This window comes from Typopeltis vanoorti, chromosome 10 (assembly GCF_054136105.1).
Source record: "Typopeltis vanoorti isolate ZY-2024b chromosome 10, IOZ_Tvanoo_1.0, whole genome shotgun sequence".
Classification (NCBI taxonomy): domain Eukaryota; kingdom Metazoa; phylum Arthropoda; class Arachnida; order Uropygi; family Thelyphonidae; genus Typopeltis; species Typopeltis vanoorti.
In genome coordinates, this window is record NC_143558.1 from 8,362,484 (window position 1) to 8,389,096 (window position 26,613).

Genomic DNA, 26,613 nt, shown 5'->3' on the forward strand with positions numbered 1-26,613 from the left:
TGGCAATGTATTCCACTTCTTTCACCACCCTCCAAGCAAAAACTTTAATCCTAACACCTTTGTTAACATTATTAGTATATTTCAGTTTCCTCTTTACATGAATTTAGTAAACTTACATTTATCCTTTTGTTTTGTACAAAACAAGTTATATATTTTAAAAATTCCTCCTGAATAAACGTTTAAATACAGTATGATGCAAAAAAAAAAAATTTCAAATGACTATGAAGATGTATTTTATGGAGTAAATGGGTTTATTCAAAAAGAAATATATGTTTACACATGGTAGTACATCCACAGCTATTGGTGAAATCTTGGTCTAATAAAGCACTGACAATGGTAGATTATGTTCTCGAAATTGGCCACCTTGTTTTTCAAGACGTGTTTCATAGTGCATGCGAAAGTACTTTGTCATCTCCAAGAACAAGGGTTGGGACATCTGCTAGATATATTGTGTAATTTTATCCCTTAGTTCATCAAGATGAAGGCAGGTCATGTTGGAATACATAAAATTTTCGGCATACCCCAAACAAAGGCATCAAGTGATGTAAGATCAGGAGAACGTGAAAGGATATGGAAATTCTGTGATCCTCGAAATGAGCTTCCTGGGAAAGTGTTCTGATAAATAGACTCTAGAACCGTGTGATGTGTAACAGGTTGCTCCATCCTGTTGGAATACCTGTGCATGAAATGGAATGTTTTTTGTGTGACACATCCTATGCAAATCCTGGGTGAATGAACAGAACCAACACATTCTCGATGTAGCATTCACTATTCAAGGTCATGGTTACACCACACCACCTTCTTCAGTGAAGGAGGATCCAATTATGCCATGGCCAGAAACTGAACACCATGTGGTGACCTTCTCACTGTGAGAGGTTTCTCTTGGACAAATTCAGGTCATCTTGAGAAATCAAGAAACCTGTACGTTCATCTGTTTACATGACTACTTAGATGGAAATGTGCTTTGTTTGAGAACTAGACATTATGGAGGAAGGATGGATCTAGACATTGACCTTTCAATTAAGGCAATGATGAGATTATTGCTTGGAGCATGCTTACAGAAACAATTTAAAAAACTGCTCACAAACATGTCATAGGCTGGACCATTTGCTCTACCAACTCCATGTGAACGAAAACAATGCTCGACATTAAATGTCTTTTCTTTAATGTCAACACCATTGCTACAGCTAAATATAATTGCATAGATTTTACATGTGCTCTTCCATTAATGTGCATACAGTAGAATAGCATATCTGCCTCAGGATGTGGTTCAGTTTCCTAAATTATTAAAATTAGTTCCTTAATTAGTACACACATTCTTTTTCAAGTCCACAGACTTGTCTTGTAACTTGATACAGCCTAACCTTATTTACATTTGTCACTTTTTTCATAAAATAATTTATCTATTAGCTCTGCCTTATTGACTATTAGCATACTTGTATTTCAGTTTCCTCTTTTCATGAATTCAGTAAACTTACATTTATTCTTTTCTTACCATTTTTCCTATTAATTTCCATATAGGTATAAGCCATTGACAGCTATGTGCATTAAGAAAAAATGCATTCTCTGTTTAGTACATACTAGTATGTGGATTGTAGAAGTTGATTGATAGGAGAAAATGAGGGGATTTTATATAAACATTTAAGTTGCTTAAAGGGTTTTATAGGATAAATGTGTGGGGAAATGTTTCAGCACTTGGCTAGAGGGACCAGAACAAGGTGTCATCCCTGGAAGTTGAATAAAGGTGTGGTTAGCAGGGCTGTGAGGACTAGAGTTTTTGCTTGAAGAGTTGTGAATGAGTGGAATGGGTTGCCAGAGTCAGTTGTGAGTACTTTGTCTGTTAATGGGTTCAAGGAGAGGTATAATATGTTGGGTCTCCCACGATGAGTCTTTGGACTCTATGGTGATGCCCGTGTAATAATACTTCATCTGTCTATCCACATTACTGATTATATTTTAAGTGATAAGCAGTTTTCAACATGATATCACCTTGCTTATTTGGAAACATGAACTTGTATGAAAATACCATGTTGATAGTAATAGCAACGCTGCCAGTTTATTAAACCCTCATTCTAGTAATGTAACTCTAAAAGAATAATAAAAATTTGGGTTTTCAAGCCCTGATGTCAGTTTATATCTCATTCTCTGTTATTTTATTTTATTTTTTTAAAATCACTGCCACAAACTGAGAAGCCTAAAATATGAAACTTGTAACTAAATAAGTACAAATTAATGCTTTGTAGATCATGATGGTTGTCACTTTCAACTATAATCCTCCCATTCTGTTTAACAGTTTTTGTCAGATTTTCCAATTTCAACTCCTGGTTTACCTCTACTAGGATGATCTGAAAAGTTCTCAGCCTAACAATGAAAAATTGAATTTATAATTTTGAAATTATTTTTATTTTTCAACATAATCTCCCTTAAGACTAATACATTTATTCCAGCAATGCTCCAGCACCATTATCCCATCCCTGAAGTGGCTCTTAGTAAGATCTGCAAAATACCCCTCTACAGCTGCAATCACCACTTGATTCAAAGAAAAGCGTTGACCAGCGAGGAAGAGTTTTAGTTTTGGGAAGAGATAGAAGTCAGAGGGAGCCAAATCTGGGGGAATAGGGTGGATGTTCCAACAATTCATAGTGCATATCCCTTAATTTTCCCATTGCCAAAACACCTTTGTGGGCAGATGCATTGTCCTGATGAAAGATGATTTTTTTCTTCTGCAAACTGGGTCTTTTCTGACGAATTTTTTTGTCTGGTCTGGTTAAAAGATTGGAATAATATTCCCCGGTTATTGTTTTAGCCTTTTCAAGATAATTAATAAACAAAATGCCTTTAGCATCCCAAAACACCTTTCCTTATGATAGAACCGACTTGGTCTTCTTTGGCACTGAACAACCGGCTTCTGTCCACTGTTTTGATTGCTCTTTGAATTCTGGTGTGTAATGGTGAATCCAAGTCTCATACATAGTAATAAATCAATGCACAAAATCAGTATTATTCTTGTTAAAAGCTCCAAGCACTGTTCAGAGATTTTCATGCGAGTGCGTTTTTTAATCTGCTGTGAGTAAGCGCTGCACCCATCTTCCGCAAAGCTTTTTCTGCAATTCTTCGTGCAAAATATAGCATACGTGTTCTTTTGAAATGCCTATAGTCTCAGCAATTTCACGCACTTTGACTCACCGGTCATCCAATACCATATCGTGGATTTGATCAATGATTTCTGGTGTTGTTACACTTTTTGAACATCCTTCACGTGGATTATCTTCAAGACTGGTACAGCCATGTTTAAATTTGGCAGCCCATTTCTTAATTATTGAAAACAAAGGAGAAAAGAGCCCATAAACTTTATGAAGTTTGAATGAATTTCTTTTGCCGTTAAACCTTCTTTTACAAAGAATTTTATTACCGCACGATACGCAATTTTATCCATTTCAAGGGATACAGACAACACTTTTGCTTCAGACAGCTGTATAAAACAAACTACATGATAGAATGTCTTGCAGTTTCACATGGATGCTTATGACAGATGTACAAACTTAGGGGAAACAAAAAAATCGTGCCGATAGTGTTGCCATCTATGGTAGGCCAAGAACTTTTCAGACCACACTCGTAGCACTAAATCGTTTTTTTTTTTTCTTGTTATCTGCTACCTGTTGCCTGTTTATGGGAATAGCGCATTATTGATTTTCAGCCTTTCATAGATATGACTAGTATTAAAAAACTGTAACATAATATTTATAAATTTGACTATACGAGATTGTTTTCCATTTAGAGATATTAAACTTGTTAGTGCCAATTCCTAGTTTATTATTCCCCAAGCATTCATGGTGCACTGAAATGCCATTACATCACCTTCCTCTGTTTATATTATCTTCTCACGTATTTAGATCTTGTAAGTCTATCCACCTTTTGCTGATTCATGAGTTTGAACCATAAAGTGAATCACTGTACTAAAAGTTAGTGGAGAATATTGTATAAGGCATGTCCAGAAAGTAAGGTTCAATCAAGAATTAAAAAAAAAAAAAAGAACTGCTAGAGAAGGAAACAAGTTCTATTATATGCTAAAATATCAACTACAATAATAACTGCTTTTTCCATATACTTGCCATTGACTTCCAGGCATTTTTGGTAGCGTGGCACCAGCTTCATCATATCTGCATCAAAAAAAGTCTGCCACCAGTGAGTTCAATCACTGAGTCATGCTGTTCTTCATTTTCTCATCATCTTCAAAGTGCTGAGATGGGAGCCACTGCTTCACATGCAGCAACATGTGGTAGCCACTGGGCATGAGGTCAGAGTTTATAGGGTTGGTGGTCAAAAAGTTCCCACACAAACATCTGAATTTGCTTATTAGTTCAGTCTGCTGTGTAAACTTGCACATTGTGAAAAGTGCTATCCCTGATGACGGGATTTCATGTTTTTTTTATTCTGAATTGTTCATCTGAATTTCTTTAGCGTTGCACAATACACATCATCATTAACTGGTTCCTCGCTGAAGAAAATCAATGAACAAGATCCCTTTTTGGTTCCACAAGACAGTGACGTGGCCATCATTTTATTTATTTTTTTTTTGACTGACAGTACCTGTTTGAATTTTTTTTTTTTTTGTTTTCAGAGATGATAAATGGCAGCACTGCATTGATTGTTGTTTTGACTCAGTGTTTGTATATGAAATCCATATTTTGTCGCCAGTCATGATACAAGAAAAAAGTTAATCTCTTTCATTTGTGTAAAGCTCCAAAAATTTTTGAGCTGATTCTACTCATTGCTGTTTATATGCATCAGTCAGCATTTTTGGGACCCATCTGGCACACAATTTCTTATACCCCAGCTTTTCTATCACAGTTTCATGAATGACTAAGTGTGAAACTTCCAGGAATTCAAAAGAAAGTTCCCTAATTGTGAAATGACAATTGTCACGAATTTTTGTGTTCACTCTTTCAACCAAATCATCTGTCACCACACTTGACCAGCCACTGCATTCTTCTCTGTGAACATTGTTGTGCCCTTCTTTAAACAAATGACACCGTTGTCTAACCTTACTGTCACTCATTAGGTTAGGCCTGTACACAGTTTTCCGTGAATTTCTGCAGCACTATTGTTTTCTGCCAGCAAAAACTGGATCACACCACAAACCTTGCAACTGGCAGGATTTTTTTTTTATCACAGCACTTATTGCAAATTACTCATAGAAGATAACAAATGGTAATGTGATGAAAGTAAAATAGTCAACAGCTAGCCAATGAGTCACTGTATGCTATCACACATATACCGTATATGGTAGCAGCATTTAACAATTTAAACTTGTAGTTGGAGCTCTGCATTCATCAAATGAAATGCATGTGGAACTAAGAAGATTAATTTTATTTAAGAAGACTAGTGAATTGTAATGGATTTTTTTTACTGCATAAATGTGAAATGCTATGCAATATTAATAGTGAATTGACTGTGTGTGTGCACGTTCAAATTATGCAATATTGAATGATCAGTTAGGCACAGCATGAAATGCACCATATTCCTGGAAAAACTAATTGTTTCAATGATTGTGCACAATTGTATTGACCATTAGTCACAAAAGATTAACCATTGTTTGTGATTTGATTGGCACCTGGAACACTTCTTCAACTGCTGATGAAGCAAAGATGTTCTTCCTCCTCCCCCTCAAAAAAATTCATTCTTTATTCCAAACTTTTCTTTGCTACTGAGTTCTAAGATGATTCAAACAGATAGAATTTGCAAGCAAAGGTTTCTGTGGATAAGCAGTTCTGGAGATAGTTTTTGGTATTGAGACCACATGTTTATTAAACAATAAAAAATAAAAGAGTAAAAAACCCGACAAGTTTCGTTTATCGTAAGACTTACATCATCAGGGTGTATAAAATACAACAACCACATTAAATAGTCAATAAGATGTCTTTTTTAACTTCATAACTGTTCATTAATTAAGAACTTGAATACAAAATGATACGTTTGTTACTGTATGCTCCAAATATAAAATTCACTATAGAACTAGAAGAACATAAAAAATTACCTTTTCTTGATATCTTTATAGAAGTAAATGAAGAAGAAAAAAGGTTATCATTTTCCATACACAAAAAACCGACCACAACAGGAAGATTTCTTAATGCTGCCTCACACCACCACCCATTGCAAAAAATAGACGTAATTAAAACCTTGAGAGACAGAGCATACAATATATCTAGCACACAGATGAAGCAAAATGAAGAATTACACTGCCTAACACAGAACATCACACTTAATGGTTTTGAACCCAAGGCAATTAAAAAAATTCTTAATACAGCTCCTACAACTCCCTTATCAAATCAAGATTTCAAGAACACAATCACTCTGCCATACATCAAGAATGTCACGGACAAATTGGCTACATTGCTCCGCAAGTACGACATAAAAGAGGCTTTTTTTTTCCTTTATCAAGATTCAAGATTCCTACATCCACCAAAACCTCCACATCGTCCCATGAAAAAACCAGCCGTTTATCAGATTCACTGTTCTTGTAGCATCTGTTACGTAGACCAGATGGGAAGGTCAGGGGAGATCTGCATGGCTGAATATATAAAAGATGTCGAAAAAAAGAAGGGAACACAAATCAGGCTTAGCATTCCACATAACTACTATTGGCCATCAAGTACTCTGGCAACAGACAAACATGTAATATGTTGATAAGAACTGTTTCACAAGAAAATTTAAAGAAGCTACAGAAATGCTTGGAATCCCTACACAATGCAATAAAAATCAAGGCTTGATTTTACATCAAGTCTGGTCTGCCTTTATCAGAAATGTAACTGCCTCGGACCTTGGATATAATACCCGTGAGAAACAGAACAACTAGCATTGTTCCAACACACATACAGTAACAAACGTATCATTTTGTATTTGGGTTTTCAATTAACGAATAGTTATGAAGTTAAAAAAAGACATCTAATTGATTATTTAATGTTGTTGTTGTGTTCAACTTTTATACGCCATTACCCCTGTTGATGTAAGTCTTATGACAGACGAAACTTGTCGGGTTTTTTACTCTTTAATTTTTATTGTTTAATAAACATGTGGTCTCAATACCGAAAACTATCTCCAGATAGAATTTGCTTCATATTTATTAAATGAAGCTGAGTATTGAGGCCATCTTTTGTACAGTGATAGGGTAGGTTAAGTCAAAATGAATAGTGAAACAGCATGTTTAAATTTAAAAATAACAATAAAGCAAATGATGTAATACAACATGCAGATAGTTAATTTGGTCTAACTTGCTATTATAGTTCAGTAAGTTATATTATTTTATTATAATTTACTTTATTATATTATTATTTTTGAATCTATTAACTCATTTTTTTAGTCCGGTTTCACTCAATACCTACAATGTTGTGCAAATTAGATCATGTGATTTATTGTTCAAGTCAGAAAATTCCATTCCATTCAGTTTATTTTGAATTAATGTTACTTTAACTTGCAGGTCATTTGACTCACTGTAGTCATTGAAAATCAGTTATTACTTACAAATACCACATACAGTAAATGATATTGATATATTTGGTAGCTTAAGCCTTGCATGCAATTCAAATTAAAATGCACTCAATTTAATCAGTTTTCTTACTTCATTCAATATCATAATATTTGATATCTTTTTATCTGTTGAATGTATATTATTTAATCACTTCATAAAAACATTTCCTAAGAAAAAATAAATTATATTCTAGGAGGAAACAAAGAGTAGAAAGAAGACTTATTAAACTTGAAGCAGATGAAAAAGGATTTGGTGAAGATGATGAATATTATTATGATATGATAGAGTTTGCAGAAAAATATTTCAATTCACATATTCGTGATATTGGAGGTACTGTGATGAGGACTCTTACTCGACGACGTAAATCATCAGGAGAAGTAATGCCCAAGTATGAAATGGTTACTTACACTCGAAATAGTGCAATTCCTACATCCCACGTCCATATGTATGATCCTGAAAATGTGGCTATTTCATGTACTGTATTTAAAGTAAGTATATATGTTTTGTAATTAGTAACACAGACACACACACACACACACAGAGAATATTTTTAGTCATGGTAGTTACTCTCTAAGCATTATTATATTTAATGTTTCTGTGTGTACATGTGTTTTGCAAGATTGGCCCACAACTTTAGGACTAATTACGTTATACAGGTCAGTTCATTTAGAATTCTATCAAGTATTTGATAGAATGTTGATTAATTACTTTCTATTGGCATGATTAAATATTGCTTATTGCATTTTAATTTCCTTAATTCTAAAACTACCTACTAATATATTAAGGAGCCATTGGCTCTCTTCAAACTGAACTCTGCTCTTTTCTCAATCCTGACCTTTGGAGTATTCTCTTGGATATCTCTGATAAATCTGTCTGTAAAGAATTTTTAAAAATAAATGATAACATATCAAAAAATATAACAATCTTTGGAGATCTTTTTCTCGGCCACAAAGTGAGCCTCTCCAAGTTATTATGAACCTTTCATCAAAAGGACTCAAAGAACCATTAGCATTCTTAGCCTTGGCCACAACTCTGCAGTAATGCAAAGTTGTGTCCAGTACCACTGCATCAAGTTCCATCTCTTGACTTTGTGCTGTATATAGAACATGGCATCTGCAACTTGAATTCTAACATTGCCAACAAACATCAGACTTGATGTGGCTAACATCCTTTCGCAAGTGTTGTCTCCTAAAAGAAATCTCTCCAACAGCCAGCTGTATATTCTCTGTAAATTATACAAAGAATAATGTAATAAATACTAGAACCAACAACAATAATGCTATCGTGTCATCAGTGTCAGTATAATTATATTCAGATAATGAATGTATTGTTCAGAGACTGCACTACTTATAAACTGTTGGATTATGACCCTAGTAATTCTCAAAAAACTTTAAAACAACCTCTAAAAATATCACATCCTGGCCTCCTGAAGGCATTAAAAAAAAAAAAACTCGAACTCTCCTAGTCTCCCCCCCCCCCCCCACACACACACACCTCTTTGGAATATAGATTGCCTAACATGAATAAACCCAGTAACCCTCTCTGTCCCATAATGAATGCTGCTGACTGTCCTTCTTTAGCCAAACACTAAACAGTTAGCTAAATCTTTAACCCCTCTTACTGGACATACTTCATCTTATATAAATAATCCAATATTTTGTTTTAAATAATAATGATACTACAGTGAGTTTGATGTCACCTTTTTATTTTACCAATAATCCCTTTTCTTATATTTTCTTGAAAAATGCTTTCTCCCATAATATCATTGATCTTTTCACTTTTGCTGCATACTGATTACTTCACTTAGAAGGGCACCATATATAAACAGAAGATACAGATACACCTCTCCCCGTCTGGGAGAGCCAATTTCTTTATGGAACATTTTGAAAAATGTGTTCTTGATATGGTCATTTTCAACCTTATATCTGGCTAAGATACATTGATACATGTTCTCTATTTGACTGTGGCTAAGACACATTACTCTTTCCTCCTCCACCTCAACAGCCAGCACCCCAGAATTCAGTTTACTTTAGAAAAAATCAAATAACAATAGACCGCCATTTCTAGATATTCTAATCACACATCTTCCCAGTGTCACAGTTTCTTTTTTTGTTTACAGAAAATTCCGAAATGCAGGTAGATACATACACATACTTTCCCATTATCTCCTCTCAACAGTATAGTGTTATTAAAACTCTTCTCAGCAGAGCGTCCAACCTCTCTTCCAACTAGGCTTCCCTTACAGTTGAACTATCCTTTATTCACCATACCTTCCTGTCCAATGGCTACAATGCTAGTAAATCAACAAAATACTTGTTCCTCACATATTCACACATATCTCTCAACATACAGATTACAGTAATGCTATTACTATTTCCTGTATCCTGGGCACTTCAGAAAACAAATGACCAAAACTTGAAATATAATCTATATTTTGCTTTCAAAAAAACCTAATCTGAGGCTGGGTGCCCTTATCTGCTCTCCTAAGAATCCCCCCCCCAATCTTTTTCAGGTGTTTACAAGTTTCCTCGTTCTTGCATCTTATATTTTGGTCAAACTGGGAGAAATATATATACTGTCATAACTGGTCTACAGTTTTAGCTGACCATGCCTTGGGTACTTTGCACAGAATCAAATGGAAAAACACTACTATGCTTCAATGCAGCAAATACAAACTTGCAAGACTTTTTTTAGAATCAGCAGATTTAAAAAACCAACCTAATCTAAATAAATACAGTTGTTAAACCTCCCAAGACTTGGGGAACTTTAATCCCTAGGCCTCCCACCCAACAGCTAAGGCTAACCAACAGTATTCATATAAAGGATGCCCTTCATTGGACCTCAGCTTCTGATCTAACTTTTTTCCCTCATTGTTTTTTTTTTTGTGTGTGTGCTCTTTTACAATTTTAAGACTGTATCCATGATGATGTCTCTGTGACAGAGCCAAAATATAAAATCTGTTAAACTTGTGTTTAATTATTTCTCTGTGCTGTATTCATTCCATTAAACATAATTATGAGCATAAACCAACATCTAAGCCTGGTTGAAGTTTTTCATGTATCATCAGCAATACCCTACCTCCTGTCCTCTTCCCTCTATCCTCCCTGAAAATACAGTACGCTTTACATTCTATTCATGTAACTATATCATTTTCTGTTAACCAGGTCTCACTGATGCTTATAATTTTTTGACCAAGTCAAGCTGACCAATGCTTGACTAAATGACCAAAATATCATTTGATATTCCACAAAAATTTGAAATTGAGTTTGCACTAACCAATGAAAATCAAGAATATACCTTCAAAGGCAGCCCTTCACTGATGTCTCAGGTATTCAGATTGTTGTTAAAGTATCTGAAGTGTTTATTAAAAAAGTTAACCTTATAATACATTTTCTCTTAATAGCATTTTTATTCAATTCAATTTGCATTAAAAATTGTAATTGTTTAATTATTGAACTCAAAATATTTTTTAATTATTAAATTAGGATTTATGTAAATACCTTCGAGGAGATTTGAAACCTGAAGGAGAAGTTCAAACTATCCAGTCCATCATTAGTTATGGAATAGAGAGAGAAGAGCTTAGGGATGAAATTTTAGTTCAGTTAATTCGTCAGTCAACTAATAATCCATGTCGAGAATCTGTTTTACGTGCTTGGCTTATTATGTGTCTTTGTGTTGTAGCCTTCTATCCTAGTAAAACTTTCAATAAGGTAAGAAGTTATCTTGGAAAAAATATATATATATATTTTTTAGCACATAATGAAAAGAAATTTTATGTGTATATTACTAGTGTAAAATCTATATATTTTGAACCCACCACGACCACCACTGAAGTATCTCCTTTTCTATTGAAAATGGTTTTATAACTTCCTCAGAATTCAGATGAAGTATTCTTTTTATAATAATTTCACCAATGAAAGTTTAGGATCATGTGTGAGTTAAGAGTTAAATAAGTTGTGAATCATGCTGTAGAGATAATGAAATCACTTCAGGCTTTTAATAAGCAAGATAAGGTCTCATAACAAATAATGCAAATAATCTACCACCCATGTTGAAGACTTTCTCACAAATTCATGTGCCATATTATAATTTCAATCCACACCTGTGTTTGCAAAGCAAATATGCTATCTGCTCTGCCACTGAGGTTGACAGTTTTATGATGTTTCTTTTCTTATCATTTGGAATTGGGACTTTTCCCATGTGAAATTATTGTCATGCTTCCATTAATTTTATATACTAAAACTGGTCGGTGTGCTCGTACATAGTATAGTTGTAATCTTTGTTCATGAAATAAATGAATTTACAGAGGTGAGTCTGACATGGATAGAATTTGTACTGGATTTCTGAAAAATGCAAATTCATTTACAAGAACCTAAAAGTTTTCAAATCTATAATAAACAACTTGCTGCAGCTACACAAGTTTACAGCATAATATGCACACAATTGTGCAAACAAGATGTAGGGGATGTGCAAGTATACCAACTGGTACTATTGGTGTAATTAAATGGTTGAAGGTCTTTGAAAGTTCCATTTGCTTAAAAAAGCAACGGAATATCAGTTTTATTTTGAAAAATCTAATCTAGTTATCTGAGCAGGCATTCATTAGCATCATATCTTTGATTTCATTATTATCCTGAGATCAAGTATTCAAATTTTTAATACATGCACACTACAAAATAATTTTCCCTTTTCTTAAAAAAGTGATATATATGACACTTACTGCTATGCTAAATTAAAGAAACATAAACTGTTACAAAATTGATATATAACAATGTAGACCAATTCTTTGATTTATATTGTGCAATAAAATCACTTTGTAAGTGAAAAAATTCATAAAAGAAACAATTCCAATTATTTCTTGTATAATTTCTTTCAGTTAATGCAGAAGATAAGCAGTTACCCCCTGTAAACTAATTTTCTTTATTTATGATTTTGTTTATGCATAAAAACAAGAAGAAATCATCAAGAACAAAAAGTACTAAAAATTGAAAATCAGAGTGATGTAGAATTATCCTCATAACTCATTGAGTCTGAACCATCATTGTGAGAGTTCCATGCTAATCACAATGCTTAACATATCTTAAACTCATTCATTGAATAGCCTTTACGACTTTTCTGTAACCCATTCCACTCATTCAGCATTTTCAAAGAAGAAAAAACAATCTGTTATGCCCTTGCTATTCATCTCTTCCACAGGTGACTCCTTCTTCTCTTCCTTCTTGTCACATACTGAAAAATTTCTTTGACATCGTTCCTATAAAAATCCTTTTAGTAACTTACATATGTCTATCATATGCTCTTTCCACCAATTAACAAACTTTGGAAACTTGCCTCTGCTTTCTTTTCTTACATGGCCATTCCATAGAACTTATCACCATCTTAATTGTCTGCCTCCAAATCAAGTCCTGCACTTTTGTATTTTCAAGAAGGCCTGGTGATACTGCTGTGACCACAGTAGTCAAGATATAATATCATTGATGCCTTATAAAGTGAGATATCTCCCTTATCCATTCTTTTCTGTGTGTATTTCTTAATTCAAGGGATTTTTGCAGTTTTTTTTCTCTGAACTTCTGAACCTCAACTTCCTCTCCACCCTCACCCTGAAATCTTTACCTTTAATTTCATGCAGACCAGTTTCATCGATGTATCAAAGCATAACTTTACACTTTATCACCTTAAACTAAAGCAACCATTATCCATTTCCCACATTGTCAGTCTATTCAAAAGGATTTCTTCTGCAGTTTGTCATCAGCAGACAACTAGATATTCCCCATCAGATCATTCTCAATATTATTAATGTACAAGTTAAATAACAACAGCTCAAGTACAGAACCCTGGTCATTTGCTTTCTCTTTGATTCATCCCTTCCATGTGGTACTCTTGGATGTCTGTGCATCAGCATCTCCTATCCTTGTAATCAACTTTGTTTCCATACTAATTTTCTCCTACTTACATAATGCCTTGAATGCCTTTGCAAAGCCTTGCGCCATCATGGTATAATAGATTGCACGAGTGGTCATTTAGGTGGAATTGTCATTTCAATGTTGCAGAGTGTAAGGTTTTGAAATTTGATAGCAGCAATGGGATGCAAAGTATACACTTGTTTGGGAAACTTTAAAAGATTTAGAGGAATTGAGAGATTTGGAAGTGGTAGTGGACAAGGACCTAAAATTCAGAGGGCCACATTACACAAGTTGTGAAGATATCACATCGGATAATGGTAATGATACAGAGGACACTGACATGCAGAAATAAAGAGGTTATGATGCCGTTGTATAAGACCTTGATCAGGCCTCATATGGATGTGGTTGCTGGGTTTTCATGGTGATGAGAATATGTTGGAAAAGATCCAGAAAAAATTCGCAAAGGTGTTCAGTGGTCTTCTGTAGTGAGCAGAAGAGTGAGGACAGATTCTTTGCACGGAGAGTGGTTGGTGAGTAGAATTCATTGCCTGAGTGTATGTTGTGAATGTAGGCACATTGAATCATTTTAAGGCATGGTTGGATGAGCATTGTGTGCAATAGTGTGTACCTCCCACGATGAGTCTCTGACTCCATGGAGGTCAATGTTAATAATAATATCCATTTCCCTTATCCAACTTGGCCATCATTTTATTGTAGAAAGTGAATAAATTACTAAAGTGAGACTTCGTCTTCACACCTGAGATACTAATTGGACTATAATTGCTTCCTCTGTCTTGAATCCTCCTTTATATATAATGGGATTATCTTGCATACTTTCCATTTCCTTTAGGGCACTGCTAATTTCTGTAAAACACAGGCTGATATTTCATCCAGTCCCATAACAGTATTCACACTGAGATTTCTTAATATCCTAAACACCTCTAGTTCTTCTTTTCTCATATCAATTCCTTGCATCAAACACTGGATTATCTCTGTCTACATGACACAATGATACAAAGTGATCGCTCAGTGATTGAACTATTTCTTCTGCTTCTGTCACTTCTTTACCATTTATTTCCTATCAGCATTCATTGAAGTTCATTCAATTAATCAGCTATTCTTCCTTTTACTCAGCATTTAGTGAGAGAACATTATGGATTCTAAATTTAGCCCACTTGGCTAATTTCCTTGCATAATCTGTTTAGCCTTCCTCATCTGCTGGTCACCATTTTAGCTTGCACTTTGTGCCTATGAGCATACCGATCACCTTTCTCCATATATACTCTCTACCACATTGTCTTGTCTCTCCACATTTCTACTGTTGTTGAAATTAGGTTTCTAAAAATTATTTCAATATAATATTTCAATATATATATATTTATATATATATACATACATTATTTGTAACATTTTAATTTTATTCATTAATTAAATATAATTTATGGTGAATGTTTTGGTGAATGTATAAGACATTTACAAAACCATATTGACATTTTCTACCAGAAGCTGCATCGAAATTGTCAGATAATTTATGTTAATACAATTGGAGAATATTTTATACTTATTGTGTAACCTGTACATTGCATGATGTTTTGAATTATCTATGTAACTGGGAATGTGCCAAAGCAGGATTTTTCCAAAGCACTGAATATTTGGAACTGAATATTGTTTTCTTTAAAAACATTTGTTTTCAAAGAAAAAAAAAAAAATACACTCATTAAAAATTTATAATTTTTAATTTTTGCTTATTGATTATTCACCTCATTAAAAATTGATAACAATTTTTAATGAGTATATATATATGTATATGTATACATATATATGTATGTTTGTGCGGTTAGCCTAGTGGCTGTACGCTTTGCAACCATATGGGAAGGAGTGTCCTAGGTTCGATTCCTGTTGGTGACGTGAGGAGTTTAAGGATCTTCCCCAGCCATATCCAAGTTAGCCGGTCTTAGGCGTGGACAGTAAGGTTTTTTCCCCAGTTTATCCTGGGGTTTTTCATCCTGCAAAGCAGGCAAACCGGCCTTGAGAACTCAACACTACAGTACATAGGATACACCGGGATGTAGGGCTGACCACCTTATCCTGTGAACAGTTTGAGGTCCGATGATTAATAAACCCTCGACACCGCAAGGCAAAAAGAGGGTATAAAGAAGATGAGAAGAGATGATATATATATATATATATATATATATATATATTTTTTTTTGTTCAAAACATTTGCCTATAAAGCTTAATTTACAATGTTTAAAATTTAATTAATTATGCTTCAACCAAATATTCAGGCACTTTCCAAATTGTAGAATGAAGAAAGATTAAAAAATGTGTAAATAATACTTCACCTAATCATGTGTTCATATGAAAATAAATAAATGAATATATATATATATATTTTTTAAAACATAGATTTAATGACTTAAAAAACCCGAGATAACTTATAAAGATTTTAATGAGAATAATACAACTAATTTCGGCTTATAACAGCCTTCCTCAGGTATTCATAAAGGAAAAGAATAGTAATAAACAGTATCTAAAAACTGGAAATTACAGGTAAAAATTGCCACACATAATTGATACATAAAAAATACAACGTTTTTTATGTATCAATTCTACGTATTTTATGTGTCAACTCTAGTAACAACATATATGTTGTTACTAGAGTTGACTTGGGATGTATACATTTAGAATTAATAATTTACTGACTAGAAGCCATTAGGAAAAAGAAAACCAGGACGTCCTCTTAAACGATTCAACGATGACTTCTAAGGCCGGAACAGGCCATACTAGGCCTAAATCCTTGATACGTATGATGACTGACTAGAACCCGAGGAGTATAATAAAAAACTTTAATGAATCACAACTGGTTTCATCGGAGTTCCGACTTCTTCAGGTGAATAAGAAATAACTAAAAACTTACAAAAACTAATACGGTAAAAAACACTGGCTTTTCAGTTTAACACAAAAGAGTTAGAAGAATAGTAACAGTCATATTTGAACTAGAGACCGTGCGGCATTATTAGCGTGAGTTGATGTTGAGTGATAGCTGAATTTAGAGCGCCAGTATTGGATTACTGCGCTATGGGAATCAGGCAAACTGTAACTTAGATTGCTGTTCATGTGTGAAGGATCCAGGACTATTTCTTTAGTTTCTACAATGCATATTTCAAACTCATCATTGTATATATATATAAATTGGTCGTGTGATCCCAATCGATTTGGTGTTGACGCTCTTCAAGATTAAAGTAGACGGAGAAAAGAACATGACTGGAGAGGGCGCTCGTTCGGGTTCTTTTGTAGGAGATGTCACGTCTGTGTTCTTCAAGACGTAGTGAAATAGATTTATCTGGTCTACCACATAGACCAGATAAATGTGGTAGAAATAAGGTCTACCACAGTCGCACACCACTTTATAAACACCTGGAAAATGTAGCTGGTTGTGTTTTGGTTTTGGATGGCTCAGAAAGGAATGAAGCTCTGGTAAAGTGGTATAGTTGGTTTTTATGTTGAATTTCTTCAAAATTCTAGCAAGTTTTGGGGTAAAAGAGCTTATATATGGTAACTGGATGTGGGTGATCGGGTTGGATTCCTCTTCTTGTCGAGGTTGTTGACATTGTCTCAAATGTTTAGTGATGTTATGAGAAGAATATCCATTATTTAAGAAGGTACGTTTCTTGTAACATCACTAAACGTTTGAGAAAATGTCAACAACCTCGACAAGAAGGGGAATCCAACCCGATCACCCACATCCAGTTACCATATATAAGCTCTTTGACGCCAAAACTTGCTAGAATTTTGAAGAAATTCGACATAAAAACCAAAATTTCATTCCTTTCTGAGCCAAAACACAGCCAGCTACATTTTCCAGGTGTTTATAAAGTGGTGTGCGACTGTGGTAGACTTTATTTCAGTCAGACAGATAAATCTATTTCACTATGTCTTGAGGAACACAGACGTGACATCTCCTACAAAAGAACCTGAGCGAGTGCCCTCTTCAGTCGTGTTCTTTTCTCCGCCAACTCTAATCTTGAAGAGTGTCAACACCAAATCGATTGGGATCACATGACCAATTTATATATATACAATGATGAGTTTGAAAGACGCATTGTAGAATCTAAAGAAATAGTCCTGGATCCTTCACACATGAACAGCAATCTAAGTTATAGTTTGCCTGATTCCCATAGCGCAGTAATCCAATACTGGCGCTCTAAAATCAGCTATCACTCAACATTAACTCACACTAATAATGCCGCATGGTCTCTAATTCAAATATGACTGTTACTATTCTTCTAACTCTTTTGTGTTAAAATGAAAAGCCCGTGTTTTTTACCGTATTAGTTTTTGTAAGTTTTTAGTTATTTCTTATTCACCTGAAGAAATCGGAACTCCAATGAAACTAGTTGTAATTCATTAAATTTTTTTTATTATACTCCTCGGGTTCTAGTCAGTAAATTATTAATTCTATATATATATATATGTGTGTGTGAACTTTAAAAGTTTCAAAAACTGACTGAAGATCTTATGAGAATACAATCTTCAGCATCGGAGTTGCCTTAGCTTGCACTATTAAAAAAAGATGTGGACTGTCGAGGTGTCCATATATTTGCCTTTTGTTAGTTCTTTTGATTAACATTTAACTGTCCTGATAGCTGTTTTGAACTGTTAGTTTTCATCAGAGAATTGCAATCAGAGTTTGCTAAAGCAACTCCAATTGCATTCTCATAAGCTCTCTTCTTTATTTGAAACGCTCCAAGTTTCTATATATATATATGTTCAGCTATTAAATAAGCATGTATCTTTAATATCTCCTATTTCTGTGTAGTTTATGTTGTCAAAATGAAGACTTTTAAGATCTCCTTTGATTAAAAGGAAAAATAAAATTTTGCTTTCCCTAACTATATAGAACTGATATACTTCAATTGGAAACATCTCTGTTCTATATTTCATCTCTTAACTATTATAATGGAGGATGCATCCATATTTTATAGCCAAATGTATAAAATAACTTAAAACTTTCAAAAATTTCCAGACAGTTCGTAAGAACATAACCTCCTCATAAGATTTATAATAATTTTTCAAAAGTAAGAACATTTTCTACATTTTTTACTTTTCCTTGTTTCCATATTTTACTATAAAATATAGTAAATGAATCTATAATATTGTCTATTATAGTATCGTATGTAAGACAAATAGGAGCTTCTTAGTTCTGTACCTTAATATTTTATTATATACCCACCTAGAAATCATTTATGATGAATTGAACTTTCTGATATAACTTGTTACAGTATTGAATGAGCTTTTGTCTTCTCTTCACTGTATTTTTTTTTTAATTTGGTCAGTTTGAAGCCTGTTGTTTCAAGCTGGTAAAACTTAACTCAATGCATTAATAAAAGGTGAATATATGGGTTGTGGATTAGAGTTTGTGTTGTTTAAATAGTGCAGCTAAGGCATCCAATTCTGGTTTTGTTCTCATAAAACTAGAATTGGATGCTTTTGAGAATACATTGATATGATACATTGAAATGGAGGATATTAGATATTATGGATCCATAATATCCTCAATTTCAATATAATAACACTATCATTTAATTTCATAGAGAGCATTGTATTTAAAAAACCATACAGCATAAAAATCAGAATGAAATATCGCATTTATTTCTTCAAATAACAAAAATATTAACAGAACTTATTTTAAACTGTGATATATAGAAAATAATTATGAATTTAATAATCAAAATGAATTCATGATAAATTATGATGTAGGAAAATGAATTTTTCAGCATTTTTTGGAGTATTTCATCTGGTTTCTTTGTGAATATTTTCTGAAAAAAAAACTCTTTCAAGTAATAGGCTGGTAACAGTGCTGAAAGAAATTTTCTGAGAAATTGTACTGTGAAATAAGTATACTCATTAGCCTTGGGAAACCCTTATTTATTAATGGTCATGAAAGGTAAGGAAGGCTTTTCCTGATTGGTTGCATTTTTTATGACACATGTCATCATCATACTTTTCAAGGATTTAGGCCTAGAGTGGCCTATTCCAGCCTTAGAAGTCATCTTTCAATCTCTTAAGAGGACATCCTGGTTTTCTTTTTCCTAATGGTTTGTAATTTGTCTTGTTTTGGTAATCATTCTGTTTTCATTCTTTCAACATATTCCATCCATTTATATTTTAATTTTAATTTAATTTTTTCTATTACTGATTCCATGTTTAATTCTTTCATAATTTCTTCATTTCTTTTGTGATCGAATAGAGTATACTTTGCAGTTTTTCTCATAAACTTCATTTCAGCTGTTATTAATCTTTGTTTTATTTTTATTTTTGTTTTATTGTCCAGATTTCACTTTCTTACTATAGGACTGGTAGGACTAATGTATTGTATACTTTTAGTCTGGTTTGTTTTTGAACTAGGTTAGATTTAAATATAGAGTTAATTACACCTGTTATTTTTAGATATTTCACAATTTTTAGGTTTATGTCTTTTTCATGTTCACATGTAATCATACATCCTAGGTAGTTAAATGAATTCACCCATTGTAAAATCTTGTTATCTGTTACTATTACTTACTGGATATTGTCCTTTAAAGGCCATCGTTTTTGATTTTTCTGTTGATATTATCATTCCATAATCTTTGGCTATCTCATTTAAATTTAAAATATCTTTCTGTAAGTTATCTTCATAATTTGTAATTACTATTTGGTCATCAGAAAAAAGGAGAGTGTTTAAGTTCACAGTAGAAGAAAGTTTAATACCTTGATGCAAATTTTTATTTCATTTTATTATTATTTCATTTAGATAAATATTAAAAAGAGTTGCTGAAAGAGGACATCCCTGTCAGACTATTTGGTTTATCTCTCTCTTACATAAACCAAGGAACCTGACAGGGATGTCCCCTTTTTTATGACACATGTAACAGGAAAATTTTTCTGCTTCAGCCAGCCAATGCCAAATATCTGAAAAACACACTGAATCAGCTGAATACCAAAGCAAAACCAAATATTTGGTATTGCTTTGGTATATATAACAATTTAATAACAATTTCCCTATATATAACAATACAAAACAAAAGGTTAATGTTACACTCAGTTAATAAATGTAGTATTCAATTTGTGCTTATTGATTATTCACCTTTCTTATTTTAGTATTTCAATAGTTTTCTACAAAAATATCTGCGGGAGGATATGGCCATAGCTCGTTACGCCCAGTGGTGTTTAGATAATCTACATAGCACAAAAGTAACCCCTCGAAGATTGCCGCCTTCATCACTTGAGATAAATGTGAGTAATTGTTTGCATTTTTGTAGAAATTAAAGATGGAAAGTCAAACTTACATGGAAGAAAAACTAAACTCTTACATAAAAGTTTGTTCTTGTAGAGGGATTATACAAAGAGAATTGTGAAGCTTTTCTAAACTGACCAAACTTAAACAGATCTGATTATTGTATGAATTTTATGTAAATTCCTGATTATTATAATTCATTAACTAAAATAGAGAGCCAAAAGGCTTCAGTTCAGCAATGCAAAATTATATAAGTAAAGTAGATATTAGATCCAGCATTATTTCCTCAGAGACCAGGCAGAAACTTAAGAATTCTGCCTGGTCTCTGAGGAGAACCAACCAAATTGAAACAGCTGTCAGACCAGTGAAACCTTATCAACATTGACCAACAAAAGGTGAATATATAGATGCTTTGGCAGTGCCTATGTCTTCTGGGTTGTCTGTGCTGAGGCAACTCATGAATGCCAAGGATTGTATTCCTGTAAGCTCTCTGGTCAACTTATTTTATGAAACTTTCATAGTTTCTACATTCGGCTTTGAAATATGTAAAATTTTTGCCAAAGAATCAAGACATCTCCAGTACATTAATAATGGAACACAAAATAAAATTGCCAGTACAGCGTAAGTTTACAGTAGACAGTCAGTAAATTCCTAATTTAAAAAAGAAACAAAAAAATTCAGGAACTAAACATACACATGTGACCACAGTACTTAAATTATTTAATAAGTAAATATTTTGTCCTAAGTAATCAAGTTTGCATAATAGGGCATCATCAGTACAGTAATTTCAAACAATACTAGGAATAACATACAGTTAGGGCACCTTCACCATCACCCCTCTTATTTCCTCCAGCCTTTGCAAAGTCTAAGTATACTACTACTGTATACTTACTGTAATAAGTGATAAGTAAGCAAATTACTAAAACATTACCTTTAAGCAAATCTGTGCTGCCTATCAAAGATAATACCATTGTTGTCAACCAAATTCTCTATCCTGATTCTCACCAGCTTCTCCAACACTTTAACCATAACTCCTGACATGCAGACTGGCCTGTAATTTGATGCTTGAGTTCTGTGGCCTCCTTTATGTGGTACAATCTTACCTTCCCTCCACTCCTTTGGAACTTGACCAATGTAAGACTCATATTTAACAAATATGTCAAGACAGATGTCAACTCCTTGGCACATTCCTTCAAAATATGCAGTGATATATAAAATCCCACAGCCTTATTACCATCAAGTTTGCATAATTCTCCACATACCTCTTCCTCACACACAGTCAGTCTCTCCTACCCATCAACCACTGTTCTCAAACTCTCCATGATGTCACATTTACAAGGATGAAAGACCTTTTATGAACTACTGATTGCATATCTCAACTATATCCTCCAGCACTTGTTCTTATACCATTTTCTCCAATCATTGCCATCCTATCATAATCATTCTTTTTTTTTTTATTTTATTTTATTTTTTTTCTGGATGCATTTTTGCTTTATTAGCTAACTGCTGCTCATACTGAACTTTTGCTACCTTTACCAACCAGAGTTACTCTTTTGCCTGCTCTTTGTACTCCTTGTGGAATTGATTATTACCACTCATCTCATCTTATGTTGCCTCCATTTTTCTCTGAAATGCATGCTTAATCTCTTCACTCATCCATTTCACACTTACCTTATTTAACTTTCTGACCTTGGAATACATTTAAACATTACTTCTACCAGATAGTTCTTGAATATCACCCAAGCAGCATAGATCTCCTTTCTTCCCAACTTCTTATTCTGTGCTACAGCTGCAAGCTGTCTCCTGAACTTCTCATAATCACTGGCCTTGTAGTTTCATATATACCCTTTCTTCACAGAAGTCCTCACATGGTTGGGAGATTTGACACTTCATTTATAATAACATCCTCTGATGAGGTGATCAAATCCAAGACCCTCAATCCTCGTGTGCCTTCTTTTACATACTGCATGAGGTAGTTGTCCTTCAAGAAACTCATTTTTTTTACTTCTGGTTCATCATCCAATTTATTTTGCCATAATTAAAATCACCCTATTCCCATTTGCTTGGCTAATAAATTTCCCAGTCATCTAGCCTCCACATTACCAGTCTGTAGCAACATCCAATAAAGTATTTCATTCTATTCATCTCTGTCTCACACCATACTATCTCAAAACTACTACCACTCTCCCTTCCATCTCTACCTTGTATGGACATAATTCTTTTTCTGTAATCAACAACACTCCACCTCCCTTTTTACCCTTTCTATCTTCACAAAATACATCATACCTTTCATCTATATTCCTGTCAGGTTATCATCCTCATCCAACCATGTCTCATTTATTCCAACAGTTTTTGGGTGAACAAATTCAATCAATGCAACCATTTCGTTTCCCTTGTTACTGATACTTCTAGCATTTGTATACAAACATTAACAGCTCATTCATGGATCTATAACAAGTTTCACTGATACCACTTATCTCAGAACCTTCTTCAAATCCAACTGTTTTCCCTACATCCCAGGTCATCTCCTTTCTTTTTTGTCTACTCATGCATTCACATCTTCTTGGACCATCAACTTTTCTTATGCTGTGTTCCATGTCCATCCTGAGTCTCTGTGTTTCCCTGTTTGTCTTGCACACCTATTCTCTAATTCTCTACACTTATTCTACCCACTTTTTCATTCATAAGCACCATTTCAATCTTTCCTTTCTTTCCTGCTCTTTTACATTGCTTCTTACTTGCTCAGATTCATTCTTTGCACTCATTACTCTTTCTTCCAGCAGCGCTCTCTCCAAGTGACTCACACCAAAACTATTCAAATGCAGCCCATCACTCTTATACAGTTCAGTTCTTCCTTCAAACTCATTCCAGACATTAACAAACTGCATTCCTTTCTCTTCACCCATTTCTGCTAACATATCATTCATAATTCTCATCTCATCACTGTCATACTTGGGCAACACACTGACTACCTTTCCTATCCCACTGTTATCTTTTATCTTTCTGAACAACCTCCAGCTATCCAATCTTACATTCTCCTTGTTCCCAATGAAGTCATTTGTCCCTACTACTATTACTACCTATTCTTTTGCTTGCTTACTCCTTATATCCAATGGCTCAAGAGTGATTGAGCCATTGGATATAAGCATTCAATTTACCTCCCAAAAAAACAAACACTGTCTGATCAAAACTATCCAGATGCCTACTCATCTCATCATTTGCTCTAATATGAAAAACATCAATATATAATTTGTTGGCTACCCTTTGCTGTTATATCAGCCTTCAATCTGTTAGAAGGCCACCAGATTTTGATCCATTTCATGTTAATTCCCTCGCATTCTTCCAGAAGAACATTAATGAGATTGGTCACTGATGTCGAGTGAATTAGCCTGGCTCACACTCAGTTCCAGTTCATCCCATAGGTGGGGTTGAGATCAAAGCTTTGTGTGGGCCAGTCAAGTTATTCAATGCCCATCTCATCAAACCATTCTTGCACAGATTATGCTTTGTGGATGGGGACATTGTTATGTTGATACAGGAAAGGGCCTTCACCAAACTATTGCCATAAAGTTGAAAGCACAGAATTGACTAGAATGTCATTATAGGTTGCAGCATTAAGATTTCCTATCACTGAAATTAGGGAGCCCAGCCTGAACCATGAAAATGATGCCACTTCCACCAAAATTTCACAGTTGACACAATGCATTCTTTAAATTTCTTGTGAAATGTAAATACTTGATTTGGAATTTAGTGTAGCATTTTTGTTACTAATATATTGAATTGCATTTCTTTTCCATGATGATATTTGCAGGCTGTGCGCAATATGGGCAATCTGGTTTGTCGGTTTTATTTCTTGGATGGTCGAACTAAAGCAATAGACATTCATCCTTCAGATACTGCTGCAGATGCCATGCACCAGCTAGCAGTTAAAATTGGTCTTCGATCATTGGATGGCTGGGCATTATACGAGGTGAGTTATTTTCATGTTGTCTTTCATACTAAAATATTAAATATCATACTAAAATGTACATATATCCTGGTATTGTTCCAAGGCATGTTATCCAAAAGCTATCAATGATGTTAACTTCTCATTGAGTATTGATGTTCCATCTCTGGGCACCATATGTAAATTTGGCTTGGATGGAGGTTTTGTACAGATGAATTTTGATATTTTTGTGATGAGATTGGATTTCCAAATATTAGGCTTTTATGAAATTGAAGAACTTAGTGCTTTCTTTTCACTATGTCAGTTAGAGTATTGATGTAGGAATAAAGTACTGAAAGTCATTTACATGCTTTAAGAATATAGTCAGTTAGTCTAATATTTCCTTCTATTGTGTTTTTTAGGGCTTTAGATTTGCTGCTGTCGACTGTCAACCCGATCAGTGCTGCATTTATACATAAATTATCTAAATGATTTTGGGCAGTTTGAAAGTTAGTCAGTCAGTACAACATCATCTGTAAAACAGACTACATATAATGGTTGGTCCTGCTGAATCTTTGAGAGCTATTCTGTACCCATTTCCTGTGAGTCTTGAATACAAAATCAAAAGATATGGTGCCAAAGGGTCTCCCTGAAGAACTCCAGTGGAGATAGGAAAGCTCTCGGTCATCTCTCTCTCTATTAATTATGACTCTTGCATAGTAATTCTGATACTGTTCTGTTATTGCTTTATTTTCAAGGATATGCCATTATAGCTGAAAAATTTGAACATCATTTGTATATTGATTGAATCTAAGGCTTTCAAGAAATTGAAGTTTAAGATTAAGGGAAGGTTTTTATCCCTTGCTGCTTCTAAGGCAGATGTTTCACAGTGCTTATTTTTCAAGAAACTGGCTTCATTTTTGAGTAGAAGAGGTGTTACATATGGTTCACTTTAGTTTAGAAGCATCTTGTTATCGATTTTCATGCAGTGTGGTAGGAAGTAGTGTGACTCCTGTAATTTTCTGGGTTGTTTAGATTATCATTTTGGGTTTTGGTATTATTAGGCCTTCTCTCCATTATGATGGAATGTTAGATGTAGCTAGAGCTGTATCACAGTTTTTAAGTTGTTTTCAACATGCTAAAATCATTGAAATATGCTAACAAAATTTTTATTTATGATAGATAAAATTACCTATATATTTTAAAGCCACATAAATCTACAAAGTATGCTTTAAATATAAAGTGGGCAACAGTGGCTCTGTATAATGATGATATATATTAATATATTTTTAAGTTGATTAGATAGCTAAGATATATATATTAGACACACTTCTGTTATAGATATATCTTTTTATCATTGCAGTGTACACCAGAATATGAACATGTTATTAAAGGTTATGAATACCTGGCTGATATAATATCAAATTGGGAGTTGTAAGTATTTTAAACTTAATACTGTATAATTAATAAAAGCTGTGGGCTTTTTCTTGTTTTACAGTTAATATTAAAAAACAAACTGCAATTTGACTTCTCAGCTACTTGATCCCTTCTAGAAGGTTCTATCTAATTTACAAGATACTACCCAAAAGTTTGGAGATTACAATAAAAAAAAAATATATATATATATATTTACCCTAACTCCTAGTTTTCATTGTCTCCTTTGAAGTAGTCTCCTTGAACATATACAGCAATTATAGTGATGGGTTTCCATGATTCCATGCATCCCTGGAAATCCTCAAGTGTGACTGTGTTGAGCACCTCCTGCAATTCTACCTGATCATAGCAAAACAACACCCTTTCAGATAGAATTTCATCTTACCGAACAGGAAAAAGTCCAGAGGGCAATGTCAGGTGAATGTGGGAGTGAGAAATAACTGTCATGTTTTTGGAAGCCAGGAACTGTTGAATAACGAGAACCCAGTCATTGTTCTTCCACTTGTTTGAAAGTTTGTGCTGAATGCTCTCCCTTAGCCCCTTC

The 26,613-nt window shown here is 33.9% G+C and overlaps 1 protein-coding gene across 3 annotated transcripts in view; it reads left to right on the forward strand.

The window, feature by feature from the left end:
- Nucleotides 1–26,613, forward strand: part of Myo81F (unconventional myosin 81F) — a 454,212-nt gene that overhangs the window by 252,137 nt on the left and 175,462 nt on the right. For all 3 annotated transcript variants that reach the window (XM_090398885.1, XM_090398887.1, XM_090398886.1), the window contains 5 exons: nt 7,722–8,016; nt 11,014–11,238; nt 20,575–20,709; nt 24,522–24,680; nt 25,999–26,069. In XM_090398885.1, coding sequence (XP_090255011.1) covers nt 7,722–8,016; nt 11,014–11,238; nt 20,575–20,709; nt 24,522–24,680; nt 25,999–26,069 — 885 coding nt within the window. The remainder of the gene's footprint in view (nt 1–7,721; nt 8,017–11,013; nt 11,239–20,574; nt 20,710–24,521; nt 24,681–25,998; nt 26,070–26,613) is intronic.